Here is a 22977-nt window from a genome sequence, read left to right on the forward strand (position 1 = left end):
ATCCTTACCTACACCTGTCCCCTCTCTAGTTAAATCACAAATCTCAAGTAGCTGCACACACCTTGACAGATGCAGTAAGAGCTTCAACAGTTTCCATATACTTCAAAACAGAGATTCAGATCCCACTTCTGCTACTTCTGTGAAATGGAATGATTTGCTTACCCTCTCTGAGCCTCAAATTCTCTGCCTGAGAAGTGGGAAGTGCCTGTCTCAAAATATCAATGTGAAAAGTAAATGAAAGGTACAGTTAAAGAACTTAGCATTATTTCTTCACATGTACTAAATAAGTCGGAGCCACTAATATTTTTCACAACTATATATATTTTTTTTTACATTTTTATTTATTTTTGAGAGACAGAGAGAGACAGAGCCCAAGTGGGGGAGGGGCAGAGAGAAAATGAGACAGAATCCGAAGAAGGCTCCAGGCTCTGAGCTGTCAGCACAGAGCCTGATGCGGGGCTCGAACTCAGAAACTGTGAGATCATGACCTGAGCTGAAGTCGGACGCTTAACCGACTGAGCCACCCAGGCGCCCCATTCACGACTATATTTTATCATTGTCCTCCACCACCTTTTTACAAAGAATTACAATCTTAATCACAAGAGGACAAGAGGAATATTTTATTTATTTTTGCCCTCCTCGTTCCCACTGCCTGGCACGCAGTGGGTGCTTAATAAATGTTTGAGTACACAGTAGAAACACAGCTTTTCCTAAAGAAACTTGCTCCCTAAATAATGTAGAGGGAATTTAGCAACACAGATGTGATTACCAGCTAGAGAATCATGTGCACATGAACTGATACGGTCATATATGTATATGAAGGCTAAAATACTTAAGTGTTCAAGTATTGCACACACTTTAGAATTGAACTTCAACGTTAGCACCACACGGGAGCCATAGCGGTACAACTTTTGAAAACTCTTAAGTGTGTTCTACTAAAAGTTTTAAGTGGTAACCATGAAGCAATTTCAGGTGTATTTTATAAATGTGTAATTCTTGATTTTCTCTCCATATTCTCCCACGTTTTAATTAGCTGTCACAAGAAAAAAAAAGAAGGAAAGTATTAGCTCCTTGTAGCTACCAATATTTTATAAACTCTCTTAGAAATTAACACTGCTCTGCAACAACTCACCCATCTTCATAACCACATTTATAATTTAATTAAATTATACAGGAGAATGTTTTCTGTAAGCTACCAAACCGTTTTCATCTATCTAAAGAAGAGACAATTAGTTGCCTTAATTTTATAGGTAGAGAAACTTTCTTCACCCAAGTCCAGTGTTAAATTATTCATTAATTACAAAGAGGCGGGAGACTTCTGGGTCCCTTGACTATGTCAACATAAGGCAGTAATATTCAAGGACGAAGCCTAGACAATTGGCCACAGGAGAGTTACTTAGGGCATCTCTGAGAGAAAATTATGGACCATGTCATTTACATTTTTATTAGATTTTCAAAAGTAGTTTCCACGTTTGCAAAGTCCTTAAAAATCAGAAGTAGTATAGAAACTGCCATGTTATGCAAGGTGAAATACCATCTATCACAGAGTCACAAGAGCCACGTTCAACTTTGCTAGTTAACACGCTGGCTGAGGGAAAAAAGAGTTGTGTGAAAGCTACTCCGTGACTGTTACAGTACAATGTTATAAATCCATGATTTCCATGACATTGTGGCCAAAAGCAGTCACTTCTTGTGTGCATATGGCTAAAAAATCTGAGGTGTGACCAGCACACCTCAGCTGTGTTCACCACACCTGTCTTTTGGTGGCTTTAGTCTTCATTTATAAAATCAGGTGTTTATTAATTTATCTCTCTAGTTCATGGCCTTCAAATCATTCGGTTTAGGGGTGTGTGTGTGTGTGTGTGTGTGTGTGTGTGTGTGAATTGAAAACTGCCTACTATTATTAGCCACCAGTAAACTTTTTCATATTATAAGGGTTTTCACAGTCATTCTTCATCCTGTTTTCTTACTTGCTTCAAAAACTAAATGGGAATATGACTTGAAGGGCGTGATTGTCATATTGGGGGGTGGGGAATTATTAGTTTTCATCGGAGACATTTTAGAATAGAATAAAATTTCATGGACCACACGAACCTAATTAAACTCTAATGAAAGCAAAATTATTGGACAATGTTAGGAAAGGTGATTTAATGCAAATAAGTATATAAATTTTTTAAGCTCTTAATTCATTTCTTCATTGAACTCGCTAGCACCTGCTCTGAGAGAGGCGTCCAGCAAAATGCTAGATAGCAAAGAAAAATCATCTAGCTCTTTTCCCAAAGGAGGTCATAGTTGAATGTGGCCTAAACCAGATGTAGAATATGGAGACCTGTGACCTTGACTAACTACTAAATGGTCTCTAACTTCATGAGATATTTTAGAATACTAATCCCATTGCCAAAGATGACAGTTTATGCCTCTCTCAACAATTATTAATGTTTATTTTTCCTGTCACAGTGCTAGATATTTAACAGTCACTCAGTAGAAAAATGTTTTAAAGATTTCACTTTCAGTATCCAATATAAAGCCATCGAATATACTTGTAAGCATATTTCTCTATTCATCCTTTATTACTGATTTCTCGCCACACAAAAGCAGTGTGTGTACTAATACTAAATACAGTCGTTTTGTCAAATTCTGCGGTTGAAAAGTTTAAGACTTTGGAATGTTTTATTATTTTCCCCCTTTACAGTTCTACTTCTCTCATTATAGGAATCCCCATATGTTATGTACAAGAAAAATCACGAAATGTTTGAAGGAAATGACAAGTATGAAGGATACTGTGTAGATTTGGCATCTGAAATTGCAAAACATATTGGTATCAAGTATAAAATTGCCATTGTCCCTGATGGAAAATATGGAGCGAGGGACGCAGACACAAAAATCTGGAATGGGATGGTAGGAGAACTTGTTTATGGGGTAAGCAAATCAACTTACTGAAGAATTTACTTACATAAACCTGAAACTTTTTTTTTCCCCGCCCGGGCACATATCTGTTTCTAAAGACCTATTACTGTTTTTAAATTTGCAGTTAACATTCAGAGAGGCATATACGATGTTCAGACGTTTCTCTAGTTTGTTATGGTGCCATTCCCAAATAATGAGAGAAGTTAATACCTCATAACTTCAAAATCTAGAAAGATAAAAAATTTAGAATATGATGTCCTATTTAAAAAAAAAGTGGTGACTTCAGTACCTGTGATGATTATTCTCTTGCCTGATGTTGTTCTATCATAGCTATGTTGTTTTAAGAACCGCACAACAAATCTTTTATTTATTTACTTGGTGATTGAAGGGAAAGATTTCCTTCAACAGCATAAACTAAGACCTTATTTTAAGTAGTTCTCTGTATCCCCATTGCTTGTACTTACTGGTAAATATCTTTAATGTAATTTGGTGAAGCAATCATGAAATTACTTTAGCATCTATAAAATATTCACAGTCCTGAACATAGTAAATTTAAACTTTATGCAGTGGCATCATTTTTTTCGATGTAGCAAAACCAAAAAAGCTAGAACATACTTCATAGCGGTCCTCATGTGAAAACAGGTAGAGGGAGCCCTTCCCTGTGAGTTCACCATATACGAAGTATACACAGTTTATCGCCAAGGGCATACTCTGTGTAGACATTCCTGCCTTACTCAGAACAAGATCAGTTTCTTCAGCTGTCCCTGCAAAGGATCGAAATGAAACCAGTGGTTACCAAGTGCTGGTGATGCGTGATCCTACCAAAGTCCAGAAACCAACCCGAGAGCTCGCAGCAAGCTGTATCCACCTGAGGTGTACTCGGAAATTTCTTAGAAGACAATTCATATTTCACAGACTTCTCCTTCAGAGCACACCCTGTCTGATTCACCCTCACAAGATGCCTTTGAGATAATTGCATGAGAGCCATCCTTCCCTAGACAAGAATAATGATGGAACGATTGAGGACATAACCGAGGTCTATTGAGGGGCCCCGTTCCCAAGCCTGAACTGCAATCCACTAGTCACGATTCTGCACCCTGCACGTCACACCATGCAGCGACCAACTTTCTGCAACCAGTCCAGGCCTGTGGCTGTGCCCTCAGCAGAAGAGGAAATTGTTTGGCATTAAAGAGCAATCAGTTAGTTTTATATCCATTTATAAGAACTATTGACCAGTGAGGTGCCCTAAGTGAAGGTGAAAAAAATTGGCAGTTTTAAAGAATCAAAAAGTATTTTACCACAGGGCTCATCAGCGGTTTGATAGTGAGCTTCAAGCTCGAAAGAAAAAGGATCCCTAAACCAGGTGTTCCTTGGTAATTTTTTAGACGGTGGGTAATATTTTTAACTTTTGATACAATAAGTAGATTTTAAATATAAACATTATTCAAGTTGTTAGAGCTACAAGAATTCATTTCCTTCAGAGATCACTATTGGGTATTTCATCTCAAAAAATCCTACTTGGATCACCAATTAGTCATGGATGGTGTAACAAACTTAGGTTTCTTTCTAGAGCATTTGTTACTTCTCTCTTCTGCGGAGCCCCTACCCACTGGGCAACCCAGGCTCACCCCTTTGCGAGGGCTCTGACCATACGGTTCAAGTAGCAAAAATGAGCGATATTTAGAGAGTAGCATAGCTAACGAAAAGTTGTATCCGTGGTACACACCACAGTAACGGAAAGTCCCAAAGTCAAGCAGGTGTCAAAGAGAAAGAGAAGATAACCTAGTGGTTATCAGTTTTCATCATGTTCACTCATCACTTAATCCTCCAGGGTTTAAATTCTCTTCTCTGCCACTTGAGCTTTTCCCGAAAGGAATCTTCTCCCATGTGTCTCCTACACTTTCTGTGGCGTCAGTCTGCATCCAGGTGTCTGTAAATTCTGCACTTTCTTCTGAGTTACTTTACTTTCTTACTGTGAACACGTACAACAGATGTCCAGGTTCCGGGGCCCGGGGTGAAACACCCATTCTGTCCTAGCTACCAGAGCTCCTTAGACAAGCAAAAGGATTCACCTTGAACCCATTGTTGTTGTTGTTGTTGTTGTTGTTGTTGTTGTTGTTGTCATGTTTTCTGCACACTTTGTAATGGACTTGTCAGGAATAAGTGTCCTATGAAGCACTCACGTGCGGCCTCAGTGCACCACCAGGAGGTGGCCCCAAGTGCAGATCTCCCCGCTCCTGGCAGGTGCTCTCCCCCTGTGGCACCTGTGCGCCCAGCGAGTCCATTCCGTGGTCCTCTGTGGCCCTCCTGCTGGGTCCTGCCAGACTCGTGTGCATGGAGTTGAATCCACGGAATGTTCTTCCAGGCATGTTCCATGGCCGGCCGGCACCAGGATTACCTGTGCTGTGTGGTGACGTGCCGGTTCATGAGCCTTGCCCCAGAGGCCCTGGAAAACCCAGGTATCATGCGGCGCTTGCAGGAGACCCTTTGCCTACTTCCTTCTAGGAATCGCCGAAAGGTTGTGGACCATCTCCAGGGTTAGCAGACAAAGCCCAGGTCTGTCTCCTCTGTTCACTATCCTCTTGCAGACGTCACAAGTACCCTCATCGGACATCCCAGGTCTGCCCTCCCTCACATCTACTTTCACATGCAGGAGGGCCCCCCTTGTTTCTCTCCGTGTTGCTTTCCTTTTGTAGAGTTAACTCATTCAGGGTCACTTGCATAAGTAAAACATTTCATAAGAACATTATGCAGAACGAGTTACACGAGTGGTGTTTCAGATCGGTGTAAGGATGTTGTGGCCACATATTCCTGTTGCAACAGCAGAACAGCCACTTAGAAAACTAATGATTTTGTAGGATGTCATCAGGTATGCTACCAAATACAGCTTAGAGGAATTGTGGGGGCAAGACTAAAACACGTATGATGGAGACTGATCATACGATATGAGAAGAATTATACTCAAAATGTTTATTTTGAGTGAGAGAGAGAGAGAAAATCTGAGTAGGGGAGGGGCAGAGAGAGAGAGAGAGAGAGAGATCTAACGAGACTCTCAACACAGGGCTTGGACTCACAAACCAGGAGATCATGACCTGAGCTTAAATCAAGAGTCAGATGTTGAACCGACTGAGCCTCGCGGGGATCCGCTGATATGACAAGAATTTTTCTAAGCATGAAACCAAAGGCTAAAGACACAAAAAAGATACTTTTATAGGCTACAAAAAAATTTAATACATATATTGCAATGAAGTACCTTGATCTAAGTTATATAATGAAAACAGATGCTGAGTAGGGAGAATATTTGCAACATATGTGGAAAATAAAAGGTAATATTTTGAATATATTTGAAAGTGCTTACAAATTAGTAAAAAATGAATTCACCGTATGGAAAATACAGGCAGATTATAACAGGTTATGATATTTAAAAAGCCAATGTAGCTATTTGTTTTACAAAAATAAACTCAATACAAAGAGATCTAATTTTCTATAGAGCAAATTGACAACGATAAATGAGAATAAAGACACACATGGGCTGTCCACCATCCGTAGCTGCAGAAGCTGTCACACAATGTTGGTGACAGTAGAAATTTGCATGGTCTTCCTGGAGAAAAGTTGCACAAAATACATCATGACCGTTACAAAGAAGGGTACCATTTAGACCAGCAACCCCACTTCTCGAAATCCATCTTAAACAATTAAGGTATCTTCTAGGGTTTTTCTTCAAAGATGTTCACATAATTCATCAAAGTTTTAAGCCGTGTAAACCTGGAAACAGTACAAACAACTCTTAAAATAATAAGTAGATTGAGTAAATTTTGTTATTTTCATATGATAAAATACTAGCAGTCATTAATTTTTAATATGTAAGATAAAATGAAAAGCGTTCATCCTTTCCTTCTGAGTAAAAGAATCATAAAATAGTGTTTTATGGGGCACCTGGGTGGCTCAGTCGGTTACGTTCTGATTTCAGCTCAGGTCATGATCTAAAGGTTAGTGACTTCAAGCCGCGCATCAGGCTCTGTGCTGACAGCTCAGAGCCTGGAGCCTGCTTGAGATTCTTTGTGTCTGTCTGTCTGTCTGTCTCTCTCTCTCTCTCTCTCAAAAATAAATATTAAATTTTTTTTAAAAAACATAGTGTTTTATATTACCCCATTGTGAAATAAGAAAAATATTCTTCATCAAACCATGTCTAGCAGGGCATATATTAAGAAAAAAATAAGACTAGGTAAGAGTGGAGGTAACTTTCCTTAATTTGGGGATTCTGTGTTTAGATACTAATTTTCCTATGGCTAGTTTATATATCACTTATATAATGAGAGTTATACAAGTAATAAGATTGCAGAAATAAACACCTCCCAGTAGTGAATCTGACTTCTGTGTGTGTGGGCGTTTATGATGGAAGCTAAGTTCGTTCCCCTAGAAGGCACTGCTGGTGAACCCTCACTCGCCCAGCGGGCAGCATCATGACTGCAGTGCAGTGCCCACCGCAGCCCTCCAGATGCCCCTGTATCAAGCTGCTGGCCGTCGGGTGAGCCAGCGAGCTGAGGGTATACGGGAGTGAGGCAGCCTCTGTGTAAGAGCGCAAGTGCTTGAGCAATGTCCCAGATTCCACTTTAATGCCAAATATTTTCCTTTCCAAACGAACAATCAAATAATCTTTGTTTTCACAGTGTAGATCATGTAACATCTTACAGTTTTCTCATGACACTTTATTTCATCAGTTTGAGAGATGGCATGATTTACAAGGAAACACAAGCTCCAATCCCAGAACTGCCATGACGTGTAGAATTCACCTGAGTCTCAGTTCCATCGTCTAGAAAACAGTGATAAGCCAGATTACCATGAATGTTAAATGAGATGCCCTTTAAATATTTAGTTCGATGTCAGGTACATAATCCCTCAATAAGTGCTCACTAGTATTTTATTCATTTTTGTAATGGATAATCACAGTAATGCAGCGAGGCAAACAGGAAAGTGTCCTCATTGTAGAGATATGGAAAACGGGCTCAGAAAAATCGCTCAGAACAAAAATGGAAGCTGGTGTCTTAACGATCATAATATCTGAGAATTGAATCCACTGTTTTCCAAAAGCTGTGTTAGAAATTGGAAGTAGAAAAACATCACCGTATGGGCATAGTAAGAAATAAATGCCAATTTCCAGATTTTTGTGTGCGCGCTGGATTGGAAAATGTCATCAAACAACGGGTTTCTTCTGTCCCATGACCACAGACAGTATGATAGGTTTGTTACAACTGGAAAGGGATTAAAAAAAAAAAAAAAAGAAGGACTGTTTGAAATTTGCAATTCATAATATTAAGGCATGGCCAAGTAATGAGTCCGTGGCACCATTCCAAAGGAAACAGAAAAGGCTGCAACGTAGCAATTCTGGCCAAGAAATTCAGAAATTCAGCCATAAGGAAAGGCAATTAGGGCTCCCCCTCTGCCCCAGCCCACATCCTTAAAGCTTCACAAGATGCATTAACCTATGTGTTTTCATGTGTCTTTTCTCTTTTAGAAAGCAGAGATTGCTATCGCCCCTCTGACAATCACTTTGGTCCGAGAGGAGGTCATTGACTTCTCTAAGCCCTTCATGAGTTTGGGCATATCTATCATGATCAAAAAGCCTCAGAAATCCAAACCAGGAGTGTTTTCCTTCTTGGATCCTCTGGCCTATGAGATTTGGATGTGCATAGTCTTTGCCTACATTGGTGTCAGCGTGGTCTTATTCCTAGTTAGCAGGTTCAGTCCGTACGAGTGGCACACAGAAGAGCCAGAGGATGGAAAGGAAGGACCCAGCGACCAGCCTCCCAATGAGTTTGGCATCTTTAACAGCCTCTGGTTTTCCCTGGGTGCCTTCATGCAGCAAGGATGTGACATTTCACCCAGGTGAGTCTGAAAACCTCAGTTCCTCACCGATTCCCCAGTAATCCTTCGTGTCGTGCAGAACATCTCTATCCAGGTTCTTGTCCCGGAAGCAGAGCTTTACTTGAAACATACAAAAAAATTTGCAGTTCCCAAATTAATCTAAGTATATTCACGGCCAATTTCTCCAACTTAGCGCCAAATGTGGAAACCTCATAAAGATGAAATTTCCCGATGGAAAAGTAACATGCTACCCGTGAGAACCCTCAAAAAGCACTGCGGTATTAATATTTCCTTCACTGGTTTGACAGATGGAGACAAAAATCTCAACTGTAAGAACAGGAATTCATTTCCATTTTGTCTCCTTTTCAAAATCAAATGTCTTTGTTACTATGGCTGTTGTTCACTTTTTTTTTTTTAATTAATTTCGAACTTGATTTACATCCCATGCACCTTGCAGGAGATTTCTGCCACATAGTTACTGAAAACCTGAGTCAGGATGGTGGGTAGCAGGTATACATTGTTCTATCTAACAATACAAGCCGTGGGCAGAGTTCAGCTGTGTGCTGTGTTAGTTTAATAGAGATGTTTTTCAATATCTCTGGATTCATGCCTCACTTCCTTTGGATGCCACTAAGACATTTTCAGTTATGTTTGCCAAAAATGCAGCTAATCTCCCGTTACAAGAAAAATACCAAATTTCTCCTGTAGGAAAAAAAAAACAGCAGAAAGTCGGAGAAGCTAAGAATTGAATTTAAATAGTGACTTATATCATCATCGCAAATACACAGATTTTTTTTTTAAGAAATGTATGCTTTCTCAAAAGGAGACATTTTAGCCACAAGTCACTTGATGTTCCTTAAGACCCAGGAAAACTATAAATGTGTTTAAATTCCACTGACATATGCATCTGAGTCAATAACTCTGAATTAATGAAATGAAAAGAAAGCAAAGTAAATCAAGTAATGGATTTGAAAACCAGGATGAAGCAAATGCCAAATTAAAACCAACAAGTGCGACTAATACAATACTGATAAAAAAAAGGGAGAATTTTAAGGCTAGAAATGTCATGGAAAATATGAAAATTTGTTTCTTACTTTACAAAATTGTTTAAAGACAATTTGTCCCAGGAATTTCAAATAGTTTGATGGTCCCACTGAGTGATATCAATTATGAAAATGACCTGGATTTTTAATTCATTCCATCCCCACTTTTCCTCTGCATCCACATCACCCACACATCTCTGACAGCAGGGAAAGGATGAGGAGAGAACTTTTTTTCTGGAAGGTTAGCATCGGTTTTTAATGCCGTCCTGCTGTCCCTTGACAGGTCACACGCTCAGGTCTCATGTTGGCAGTGGCAGAGGGAACATTTTTACACCGGAAAGTGAAGATGTGTTAGGACATAGCCCATCCTCCACTCAGATCAGTAACGCTCACAAATGAAATTATCAGAAAGGAAATCTCAAACTAAAAAAACAGCCCTCGACTGCAGTCCCTCTGAGACCAGTCTGAGGCATCATCTGGCCCAGCCAATGGCAGGTGCCACTTTGGCACATGCCCCACCCACCCTGGCTGGGCTCTGACTGAAGGTAATCACAGGTTCTGTCATAAGGGTATTGATCAGATTGTGTCAAATCTAAGACCTCTCCCAGTGTTAAGACGTATTGCTATTTTAGGTACCACGGAGAGAGAAATAATGCTGCCCATTAAAGCACATGACTGTGTTTTATCTCCTGGCCTGTAGGCTGCATCCTAATTCCAGAGATGCTAAAATGTAAAGGGAGGAAGGTGTCACTGGATTTAAGTGCGTGTTCCTTTTCTGTACCTGAAGGAACTGCATTAAGTCCCACGTTTCTGCTGACTAAACAGTAAAAAGGAAACGTTTTCCATCTTGCCAGTGGCATTTCTAAATTCACTATGCCATGAAGGGCATCAGATTGTACTGAAGGCTAGAATCATTCTTGAGTAGACAGAAAATGAAACAATATTTGCAGGTGTTGCTTTCAACGTACATTGGGAAGCGATGGTATTTCTTTTATTTCTCTATGTCGGTTAGAGAAAGGAAAACGTGCATTATCTTCTCCGTGTTCAGATCCCTCTCAGGTCGGATTGTTGGAGGTGTCTGGTGGTTCTTCACGCTCATCATTATATCATCTTATACCGCTAACCTCGCTGCTTTCCTGACGGTAGAGCGAATGGTCTCCCCCATAGAAAGTGCGGAAGACCTGGCCAAACAAACAGAAATTGCCTATGGAACATTGGATTCAGGGTCAACAAAAGAATTCTTCAGAGTAAGTTAAGGGAAACACCAACGGTGAAATGTTCGTAATTTTGAAGCTCAGGCCTTTTTTGCCAACAATCATTTTATGGGCTGTAGCCATGGTAGGTTTTACACATACAGTAGTAACCGCTCCGTTTAATGCCAATACTCCTACTTGGATTTTACAATCACTTTAATTTGCAAAATCTAATTGACTTATTCACATTACAAGAAAGACTCCAGGAAAAGTGACAACAAAAAGGTAATTAAAACAACTTTATAATGTAACTTATCCAAAGGATTCCAGTGTTGGTAATGCTATGATGATACTGCATCTGGGAAGATTGAATTTATGTATGTTTTGGGGTTAAGAGCGTAAAAATGAACGTAAGATTTGTTTTTTAAAGAATAAATTTAACGTGCTACATTTGAAACCCTTAACTGCAGGTTATACTCCCTTCTATGAGGTATATATAGTCTATAATCTATTCTGTAACAGTGAATTTCAAAGCAATATATTTGCTTCCTCACAAGATAATGGTAAGAGAACTGTTATGTTCCTGGACACCTTTGTAGGGCTTTGTATGTGCTGACTTCTCTGCTTTGTGGATAAAATTGTTCACACTGCTAGAAATTTACATATGGCTATGATCCCTTTTGTTTTCCCTCAGGATGGCAGGTATTTGGGAGTTTTTGTTTCTGTCTTTCAGTTGTTTGTTCCATTAGGAGGATGAATTTTTGATCGGTGAAACTCTTTTACTCTGCTTCTGCTTAATCCAGAGATACATACTTGGTAGTGTCTGGTCAGAGATGAGGATTCATTTTGTGATTTCAGAACCAAATCATTAAAAGGTAGTCAGAGTGACATTTTCTCAAGTATTTACCAAAGTAATAGTGAGGACATTTTATGTGTACTTTCAGTTGGTTAGTGACAGATACTTAGTAATTCAGAAGACAAGACAGATTTCCCTATTTTTTAAGGTTTTGTGTAAAAATAACGATCGCCCTTTAAAGGAAGTTCACGCTTACGTGTATAGGACATGAAAGTTTGCATTGTCATTTTATTTTTTTTTTCAACGTTTATTTATTTTGGGGACAGAGAGAGACAGAGCATGAACGGGCGAGGGGCAGAGAGAGAGGGAGGCACAGAATCGGAAACAGGCTCCAGGCTCCGAGCCATCAGCCCAGAGCCTGACGCGGGGCTCGAACTCCCGGACCGCGAGATCGTGACCTGGCTGAAGTCGGACGCTCCACCGACTGTGCCACCCAGGCGCCCCGCACTGTCATTTTAAATGTATATGCTTATCATTTTCCCACTCAGCCTGAAAATTAAAAACAACACAATGCCCTAATCCTTAAGCTGGCCTTAAGTTTCATGTGCTTGGAGTTCAGTAAGAGATTTCTCTTTTTGTACAAACATCTGATTGTGTTATCCTTATAAACTACAGATGTTTACATAATACTAAATTAAGAACAAACCACACAAAAATTCTGCCAGACGCATCACTGGGCATTGTTTAAAAAAGAAACCAGGCAAAAAAAAAAAAAAAAAAGAGGTTAGAGTGGGAGAGAGCCAAAGCATAAGAGACTCTTAAAAACTGAGAACAAACTGAGGGTTGATGGGGGGTGGGGGAGAGAGGAAAGTGGGTGATGGGCATTGAGGAGGGCACCTGTTGGGATGAGCACTGGGTGTTGTATGGAAACCAATTTGACAATAAATTTCATATATTGAAAAAAAAAAAAAAAAGAAACCAGTGTCTTCGTCAACAATTTGGAGCATTGCCAATAGATATAATGAAAAATTAATGGTAATGAGAGTATTTGCAGATTTTTCTAAAACTGTAAATAATAGTCATAGCAATAGATTTTATTAACAGTATTCTATGGATACATTTAACTAAGCAGATTTTTAAAATGTACTGAGTACATCCCAGTCTTTAAAAGTTACTGATAGAAACATACTGCTCTAACACATTTTAGCATAATTTCAGTACCTTGCCAGAAATCTCTAAGTTTGTAACTGCTTCCGTCCAAAAGTAAGTAGGTAAAATTCAGTGACTGTGCCCAGAAACCATTACGTGTATGCATCAAAATAGAATACAAGTTTGTGCTATCACTTGCATTTTACTGGAAAAAGGTGACTGATTTTCATGGAAATCAGGCAAATATTTGCAGGTTCATCATCCTGCCTTGAGTGATAAAGGAAGAAAGGTCATGTTGATTCCCTGAAAAAAAAATTTCATAAATAACTCCCTGTAAAGCGCTCGAGCATCAAACACCCTGAAAATGTTTATTTTTAATCTTTATGGAATTTTTTTAAAGTGTCCCAAATCCTAAAAACTGGTGAGGTAGATAAGAGAGTATGTTGATAAGAAATACAGGACTAAGGAAAGCTGTTTGCTGGCTTTACAGAGCCTTTCACACAGGCTGTGCAACCACCGTGCCCCCTTTCCTTTCTCTGCCACCCCACTTCAGTTTCAAAATGGAAAGATTTTCTTAGAAGTGTAGGTATTTATTGTTGCCCGAACCCTAACGGGACAAGAAAGCCCATTCCCTGACCGCACACTTTCAGGGATGCATAAACTTGGGTCCTCTGATAAAAATCGAATTCATTTCCTACCCTGTGCTCTCCCCGCTCTCCCACAGATGATGACCTGGTTTAAATAAACCATTTTGTCTGACGGGTTGAGGAAACAGAATGTGAAGGGTATTGTTGCCCTTGTGGAAAATGTTTCCTCGCGGGAACACAGTAATGGTACATCTCTCAGCCCCACTGAACTGCCTCGGGCAGTGACCTGTACTCAGGGCTTCAAAAAATGTTGCAGTTAAAATCAACTGGAGAAAGAATTAGGCCATGGGGGCAAATTACATCTGAATCCACCTGTTGCCTTGGGCGTGCCTCCTTGTGAAGCTTGGTATGTTTCGTGTTCTGTGCTCCCAGTTCAGCGTAAACACGGAGGCGTTTGAAGAGAGTTCCTATTTGTCACTTACCGACAGCCTTCTCTGTAGGTACTGAGACATTATTATACACCTGATTTGCACATGCTGCTTTTTTATTTCAACGCAGATTTTACACTGCGGCTGTTTCAGCCATCGGGGAAACCACGAATGCGTAAATGGGGTGGATTACTCTCTCAGGGGTTATAAGATTATCAAATCTTGTGAACATCAGCCATGCTGCATAAGCGACTAGAAGCGGGAAATCATTCACCTGACAACAATGGACATATGAAGTATAATGCGTGACACGTGTACATATTTTCTCTTAAAAAACGGGAATGGCAGGATACTTCATTTTTGAGAAATTAAAAGCACAGCATAGTTTTAAAACTCCAAGAATGATTTCAAGTAATAAAATAGTGCTTTAAATAGGGAAGCCTCCTATTCATTGAGTTTCGCAATAAACAAATAAATCTGAGATTATTTTTCTAATCTCAAAGAATGACTTTTTATTATCTTTGCTTCTTACCTTGAGCCTAGTCACTCCCCAAACCTAATCTTTAAGAAGATGTGACAGTTGAAGATTTTAGGGGCTTAAAATCCCATTATCACTGCATTCATGAGTTTGCTGGGTCTGCAGAAATTTCCCTTTTCACCTGTCTCATCAAATGTAGAAAGGTTTGCTTGCCCTCGCTCCTTGGCAGACACCTCTTGCGGTCACAGATAAGGCACAGGGATATTATTTCCGTCTTTCCCTTCTTGAACGTCCCCCCCCCAACCCCCTTCACCATGTGAACATGATCTTATCTATGCCACGCGCCTTTAACTCTGATTCAGAATTCCTAAACATTCACAGAGTGGCAGTGTAATTTTTTTTCCCCCAAAAGAGTTGCTTTCATTATTTGTCTAATTTCTCACCGGGCCGCTGTACCTTTACAACTTCTGTTATACATAAGTTTGGCGCAACTGCATGTGGATTCCTCTTTCTTCTGGATTTTAAAGGAATTAATTCACCTTCCTTTGCACTCAAGGTGTATGTAATTCAATGTATTTAAACAAATGCAGCAGTAATTTTCCTCACATGAAATTGTACAAATGGACTTCTAAAAAATATCAGTGGCCTAAAGATACTTTGTTCTTTTAAAAAGGAATCATTTGGGGGCGCCTGGCTGGCGCAGTCGGTTAAGCGTCCGGCTTCGGCCAGGTCACGATCTCGCGATCTCGCGGGATCTCGTGATCTCGCGGCCCGTGAGTTCGAGCCCCGCGTCGATGGCTCGGAGCCTGGAGCCTGTTTCCGATTCTGTGCCTCCCTCTCTCTCTGCCCCTCGCCCGTTCATGCTCTGTCTCTCTCTGTCCCAAAAATAAATAAACGTCGGGAAAAAAAATTTAAAAAAAAAAAAAAGGAATCATTTGTTTTACTATTTCATTGCACTCTGTAATTGTCTTCCTCATTGTCAAGGCCTGGAAATACTCTTTTTCCACCGTGCTGTGTTAGTTTTGTTTAGCGGTTCTGATCCCTTCGAGCAAGATGCCAGACACTGACTGGAAGATTGCCAAGTAACCCCCCGAACTCTCGTGTTCTTAAAAAATTTCAGAGCACTTTTCAATGAAAACGATACCCAGGTTTTCTTTCTTTTGTTTTCAACGTAGTATCCATGAAGTATAAATGCATGTGGACCTCTGTACCTTTTGCGGTGACACTCACAAGCCGACGTGTTTTTTAGGGTGATTATACGCCTAAAACATGTCATTTGCCAACATTTCTTTCGGTTGAAATTATCAGAATGAATGCTTAAGGACTTCTGTGTCCGGTGATCCAGACAGTTTAGGATTTTCAGAGATCAGAACTCATAAAATGGAAGAGTTAGTTGTCTGGAAGACAGCTCTGTTATTGAAGACAGAATGAAGGGGGCCAAGCAGCATGGCCTCCTTAGTGGATCCCGAGGTTGAGGGTTCTGAGTCCAGATCCGCCCCTGGCCTGGAGCCACAGAGAATATTTGCCGTTTCATTTAGTGTCGGCATGCAGTTTCCTCAGTGTGGCTTCCTATAGGCACAAGTAACCCGACGTTACCTGAACACCCACACACCCCCCACAAGCTCTATGCCAGTGAGATACGTTTAAGTGTTAATAACGTCAACACACTCCGTGGGATAATACAGGATGTCCCTTCTCCATCTTGGTATTTATCCCCATTTGAATACACATTGGCATAAAGTATCTGTTTTTTATAGTGTTCCAGTATGCACATCTCTTACTGTTACATAGGATACTGAGTACTCCATTCCCATCTTCTGAAACCAAACTGTTAAATCCAACTTTTATCAACATCTTTCTCTGTCGACCTGAATCATTTGATTTTTGCCCCAAAGACGTGTCTTCTTAAGTTTGCTCTTCAGGATATTTGTTGATAATTGAGAATCTGTCATTTATCGGATCCTATATTCTGATAGACAAAGGAAGGTCAACGTACAATGAATATAGATGGTACTGAGGATTTGCTCTCAAATGAAGAGACTTAAGTCTGAATGAAGTCTCCATTAGTTTTTATTTGGATCCAGATACAAAAGGTCAACACCTTGTTATTGGGCAAACACTTGTACCAGAAAACTCTGAGCATCATTGTATTATCAAACCTCAAACAGGAGGCAGGCTTCTCTGACTCATTAAATACATCCCTCCGGGACATTTGAGGTCATTTGGAAACATTTTTGCATTTGAAATATCTGTATGGATACAAGATCTAATATGAATGCAGATACCAGCACAAGGATCTAGATAAATTAAGTAGTAGGAGTAACTTAGATGGAGCCCAAATGGACAAAAAGAAATTTCTTGGCTGAAGTCAGGGTATTAGAAAGACTAACTCTCTAAAATATTTAATAGGAAAGCGGGAATCACTTTCTTTGTTTTTCAGGTTTTTTGACTTTTTACTTGAAAATAATTTTTTTATTTTTTTATTTTTGGAAGTGTAGTTGACATACAACGTTACAGTAGTTTCAGGTATACATCACTCAGTGCTCATCATGACAACTGCACTTGACATCTGTCACCATACGTTACTGGACAGTTACTATATTCCCTACGGTGTACTTTGCATCTCCATGACGTTTCTAACTCGAAGTGTGTACCTGCAGAGAGAGAAGGAATCACTTCTAAGTTTAATGTATGTGCTACTTGGAGATTTTATTAGAAAAAGTCTAAAAACATTGGGTGGACCTAGAGTTTGCCCCTTGTGCTGTGGTCGTTTGGTTTGTGCCCCTCTTCCTGTGCCCCTCTGCCACTGACTTGGTCCAGACCGCTCTTCCTATGGCACAGCATAGTAACACTCCTCATTTGCTACAATTCAAGTGCCGGATTAAAAGGAGTTTTACAGAGCTGACCTCAAGTCTAATCTGGCCCTTTTCTGGTTTACCATGAATGTGATAGAACTCTCGTTATGGCATTCTACATTTAAAAATAAAAATAATAGTACTTTGCTCTTTAAGCGCTTGAGGAGGGTAATTGTTTATGACAGTCAGGCCCCACTCCTTCAGGTATGGCTTCTACATGTCTGCCATTTCAGTGATTTCCTAAAATAGTTGGAACAGGCAGTTTCCTCGCTGGAGGGCAAAATGCTAGCAAGGCGAGACTGGACTGACCGGACAAGGGAAAAAAAGGTACTTAACAAGGCTTTCTCCGTACGTGGGTTCGGTCGATATTAACACGTTGTTCCCTTCTTTCCTGTATTTAATTTTATTTTAATTTCCTCCAGAGATCAAAAATAGCAGTGTATGAAAAGATGTGGACCTACATGCGATCGGCAGAGCCGTCCGTGTTCACGAGGACTACAGCTGAGGGAGTGGCTCGTGTCCGCAAATCCAAGGGCAAATTTGCGTTCCTCCTGGAGTCCACTATGAACGAGTACATTGAGCAGCGAAAGCCGTGTGACACGATGAAAGTGGGAGGAAATCTGGATTCGAAAGGCTATGGAGTAGCAACGCCCAAGGGTTCCTCATTAAGGTGGGTGGGATAGTATAACAATAGAACATGTGTTGTTATAGTATTCCACCTTCCCTGATGTCCCCGACAGACGTGTTTGGTTTTGTGTGTGAACGTGGCATGTCCGTCCGTTTTCTTTTCCTCCATTTCATACGTTTTGATCAACAGTCAGGTAACTTTTTTTTTAATTTTGGAATAATTAATCACAGTTGACATGTATATCTTTTAAGGCCATATAAAAACCAAACTGGTTGAACACTAGCTGCTTCCAGTGGGCCGAAAACGTGGGTAGCCGCACTTCTGTGTCTCATCAACTTTGTCTGGTCACTAAAATCTGCGCTCTCATTTTGTCAGTTAACAATTCTACATTTTCTCATTATTTTTCCGCACTCTGCCTGCCCTCTAGTTTCTGAGTAAGAGAAAACCAACCTTTTCCTAACAAACCACTTTTTTTTTCTTCTCCATTTCAGTGTTTCGTTTTTCACGGCATCATTATATTTCAGATCCCCGTGAGGTTGTATGGGTGCTAACTCTGTAACCGCATCTGTTTATAGATGCTTTCGCTATCGGCCAGAAAGCTGGGCTCTGACTCTATGGTGCTTACTCTAGTCACACTCTCGCCCATTGCAAAGGGAGTGTGGCCTAAGTAAGATCCGTAAAATCAGACCTGACGACAATGTAGAATTGCTCACACAGAGACCCCTGCAGTGTGAGTCATGAGCAAAGCATCACACATGTGGATTAATACCATCATCATTGTGGTATTAATCCACATGTGTTAAAGATGAGACTTTCATTCTGAAGGAAATGTTGGTAAAACCTGCCCTTTTTACCCTTTTGGTCCTGGACATAGAGGATTCACACGTTTATGCCCAGGAGGCAGAATTTCCTCTTTTCCTTAAGCAATTAAAGGCTGCTGTTGAATCGTTGGGGCTAGAGCAAAGCCGGAGTCAGAAATGACAACTGACAAATTACTCTGGTCTCAGTGCTGCTTAGGAGAGAGTCGTACAAAGCACAGATTCAAGAAGAAGTCAGAATCTTTGCTAAAGGACTTAACCACGAACCTGGTGTTGAAAAATGATGTCTCTGGTAAGCCCTTGAAACGTGAAAGTAATGACACCTGAGCCCAGTAGGAATGAAAACAATATAAAAATTACATGATTGTTTTCATTGGTTTGACAAGGGAACGGCAGCGTGCTTTGGATGTGTGTCTTGGGAGGGGTGGGTGGGGGTAACACAGATAGAGGAAACAAATGCTAGTCCTGGGAGGGTTGTATTAAACCAGTATTTTGTGTTTGCAAGCAACACCGTGATAACTAGTGAGGGCTTTCATGGTATGTCCAAAGGGACAGTTCTCAAAGGAGAGAGAACAGAAATTAGCCAGTCGAGTCCAGTTTGGGTGTGGACTCTGGCCATTGTGAAGTCAGGCTCATTTGAACATCCCTCCCGCCCACATGAAACTGGAGAAATGTTTAGGGAGAAAGCCAAACAAATAAATTACCCACGATCAGACTCTCCCCCAACATATTTCAACCACTCAGAAACCTAAACTGGCTTCAGGGTATTCGGTCTTGGAGGGTATATTTTGCATGATGCGGTGTAAAAAATCTGTGATGGCAGGGAAGCCGCGTAGCAAAGAAATCGCTCCTGAAAGAAGTACCAGCTCTCAAAGCAGTAACATAAGTAACGTAAGAGAAATAGACGGGGAGACGGCAGCGGTGGTTGATACATACGTCAGTGTTCAGACCACTGATCACATTCACCGGATGTCGCTTTTTCTTAATTAATTCTCTGTGGGTGTAGCTGCCTTGTCCTCTGTCTTGTGTCTGCTGATAAAGTCAAGTTCCAAGGACTGCATTTGGCCCTCAGATACGGGTGCGCCTGACTCCCATTGATGGCAAGAGAGAGACCCCCCTTAAATGTGCCACTTTGTCAAATCCACACTACGGGGATTGTGTGGGGACGAGCTCAAGGCCTTCGTCTGTCTGGAACTGTATAATCATCAGCTATTGGCTTCCCCCGCCTTTTCCTGTCCTTCCCTGGATCTTGTTAATGAGTCAATTGTTAGACCCCACTTCCTGGATGGAGAGTTTCTTTATGCACTTTGTTTTATCTGCGCCACAATTTCCTGAGCAAGCTGGCCCCTGCATGCCAAAACCACAGGCATTCTGTCCTGTCTTGGCGAACACTGGAAGGGCGCTGAGGGCTAACCAGCATGCACCTTACCCCTCACCTCCTTACTGCCCCACTCGCAGCCCTGCTACACGGGAACGGTGGGGAGAGGGGTTACGGGGCGGGGGGGGGGGGGGGGGGGGGGTTGTTGGGGTACAATAACATTCTTTTTCCATTAGGATCCGTGTGTTTGTGTTTGCACAGAGGCAAACTAGTAAAGAGATGGACTGATAGTCCCCCTCTGTATGAATGATTTAGTTTTAGTTTGTAGAATCAAATCCAAAAGAATTTGAATTTGAATTTATTCAAGATCCAGAAGGCACACCTGTATCAAGAGTGTCTTTGAAACCTTTCTGCCTTATTTGTTTTCCGATAGGTTCTTTTTTTTTTTTTTTTTAAGTGTTTAGGTTAATACTTCTGGATACAGTGAGACTTGTCTGTTTCGTTGTCATTAGTTACAAGTTTCACAAACTCTGCTGTTGTGGTTCATAGGGCAACATGAGACTTTAAGAACAGGAAAACTAGTCTTCTGTGTCAGAATGCAGACAAACGGCTAACGATCTTATGTTGGGAGTCTCACATTTCCAAACCTGGCTGTTTGGTCCCAATGCTTCAGAATAAATGTCACAGAAAAGAGGAAGAGTATCATATAGAATCATGATGGAAAGCCAGGGCTTGGGTCTTTAGACTTTAAAACAAATGCAGTCAGGATCCTTACAGAGACCGCTTCTGTCTGGGATAGAAAATATTTCAGCAGGGATGACCAGCACCCGTCTTTACACTAGAGAATAACACCCGGAGGTTCCTCTTTGTTCAAAGAGACTTTATGCCAGACTCTGTTTGCTGGGTTTACAGATAGCTTTCAGTGACAGAAGGCCAGTAGCTATGCTCAGAGGTTGTTGGGATTATTGGACGTTGACATAGATTCATTGAGTTTTAGGTCCTAGGAGGATGCTAGGGCTACTGATGCTGTTGAATGTGGCATCTGTGGATCCTGCTATAATAAAAGGAAGCAATTACAGCAAATAAACTAGAAATACTGACCAGCGGAAGAACTTAAATCTCCCTGGCATAGTTACTTGTTTTCCAAAGTCATCTTCTAAAGAAGACTTTGAGTTCTCATTGTGAGAGAAGAGGACAAAACCTCCTGTCGTATCTTATCAACCCCGTCTAATCCCCACCCCCCGATACTTGTCTTGAGTCTTCTTATCACGTGAACAGTGCTACTTTTACTACTGTCCACATCCTGGTCTTCCTTCTCATTCCCTCTCCAGTACCTTTCGCAACCAGAAACAATTGCAAAGTCCTTCCTCTGGCTGGGAAATGTTTCAAGGTTGTCTTAAAAGACATGCTGTAGACAGCACTGCAGTGAAATCTGTAGTTTAGATAAAAGGGGCACTATGTTTACCTTGACTTTACCGTCAGTACAATCAGCTTTACCCTACAGTAGATACCTGCCATCCTGCAGTTATTTATTGCATAGTAAAGTTACATACTTTGCTACCAAAATACTGTCTTTTCTATTATGTCTATATTACACTAGTTGCTATACTCTTGACTTTACTGTGCAATAAGCAGAACTGATCAATGTTGTTTAGAGCAAATAATAACTTAGTTAATACAGATTTACTGGCTGCTAAATAGCTGTCAGATGAGAATACCCCTTCTAAAGATACACGTGGTATCTAGTATCTCTAGGGAGCATAGCAATGGATCACATCTGAAGACTGTCCCTGGCCAAGTATATAAGAAGTTACATACTTGACCCTAATGTTTGAAGCCAAGTTAAAAACAAAAAACAACAAAACGAGTCTCCTAGCTTTTATTATTCAGCAGTGATAATTGTCCTTCAAACTCTGCCTTCTCTAAAAATGTTGGCAAGACTGTGTCTAAAATAAGACAAATGCTCTGTCACCCCCCCCGCCCCACGCGCGCGCGCGCGCGCACACACACACACACACACACACACACACGATGTTTTGAAAGAAAACTGTTCCAAAAGAACTTGATCAGTAACTGAAGTCTTGACAAACAGAAGGCTCAGTTGGATCTGCTGACGTCCACTTGCAGGAACCCATGGCAACAGGAGCGAAACCTTTGAAACGGAGCACATGGTGCTTAGTTTACAACAGGCGCTCAGGGCCCCAGAGCAATGGCGTGGCCAGAGGGAAAGTGCTAAGAAAGGGAATCAGAACAACACATCTTTCACTGGACTTTTTCTTTCAGTATTTAACACCATCCCCAGCCTCACAGGACATTTGGCCCAAGTCTAGTTCTGTGTCAGGGTCGGCAGAGTTCTGTGTAGGCCAAATCGTTCCTTCCACTTCAAAGGATTCTTTAGGGCCGATGTATTAAACTTAATATTCAAACCCATGTGTGAGAAAACGTATTATCCCTAAGGAACTACTTTCTTATGGAGGATTGATGATACGTGTTTATTCATCCATTTAAGTCTACGTAGAAGGTTTAGAAACAAAGGGTTTGCTGCATGTTGTGCGTGAAAATAAAGCTGATGTCTGTTTTTGGTGTTAGTAACAAGTCAACCATTAGTACTTAATGTGGGCATTAGAAAACCTTAAAAGTACAGAAAGTTAAAGCTGAGAGCTAGTATGCCTAGGCAGTGCTTGGCCTCAAGTGAATAAACTTTTCACGTGTTTTCCAGAAATGAGTTGCAGCAGATTGATACACAGTTTTGTTTTGTTTTTTTTAATTTTATCTTTTTTGGAAGGAGATGTTTTTGTTTATGAATAGCCTTCATTTCTCTTGGTGCCATATGAAAAGAGGCTATAGGTAGCTTAGTTTTGGATATCTCACCATGATTGGGAACATAGTCTGTTGGACTAGGGATTAGAACA

At 40.8% G+C, this 22977-nt stretch overlaps 1 protein-coding gene across 15 annotated transcripts in view; it reads left to right on the plus strand.

Moving 5' to 3' along the window:
• The window catches only part of GRIA4 (glutamate ionotropic receptor AMPA type subunit 4), a 474792-nt gene that overhangs the window by 417064 nt on the left and 34751 nt on the right, over positions 1-22977 (plus strand). For 14 of the 15 annotated variants that reach the window (XR_005786293.1, XM_040460826.1, XM_040460822.1 and 11 more), the window contains 4 exons: positions 2713-2919; positions 8423-8793; positions 10864-11062; positions 17724-17971. Coding sequence is in view for 14 of the 15 variants with exons in the window: in XM_040460826.1 (XP_040316760.1) it covers positions 2713-2919; positions 8423-8793; positions 10864-11062; positions 17724-17971 (1025 nt within the window). In the remaining variant the exon portion in view is untranslated. The remainder of the gene's footprint in view (positions 1-2712; positions 2920-8422; positions 8794-10863; positions 11063-17723; positions 17972-22977) is intronic. The other variant, XM_040460828.1, reaches the window with a different exon arrangement.

Source organism: Herpailurus yagouaroundi, unplaced genomic scaffold (genome assembly GCF_014898765.1).
Source record: "Herpailurus yagouaroundi ecotype Mexico unplaced genomic scaffold, PumYag 251, whole genome shotgun sequence".
Taxonomy (NCBI): domain Eukaryota; kingdom Metazoa; phylum Chordata; class Mammalia; order Carnivora; family Felidae; genus Herpailurus; species Herpailurus yagouaroundi.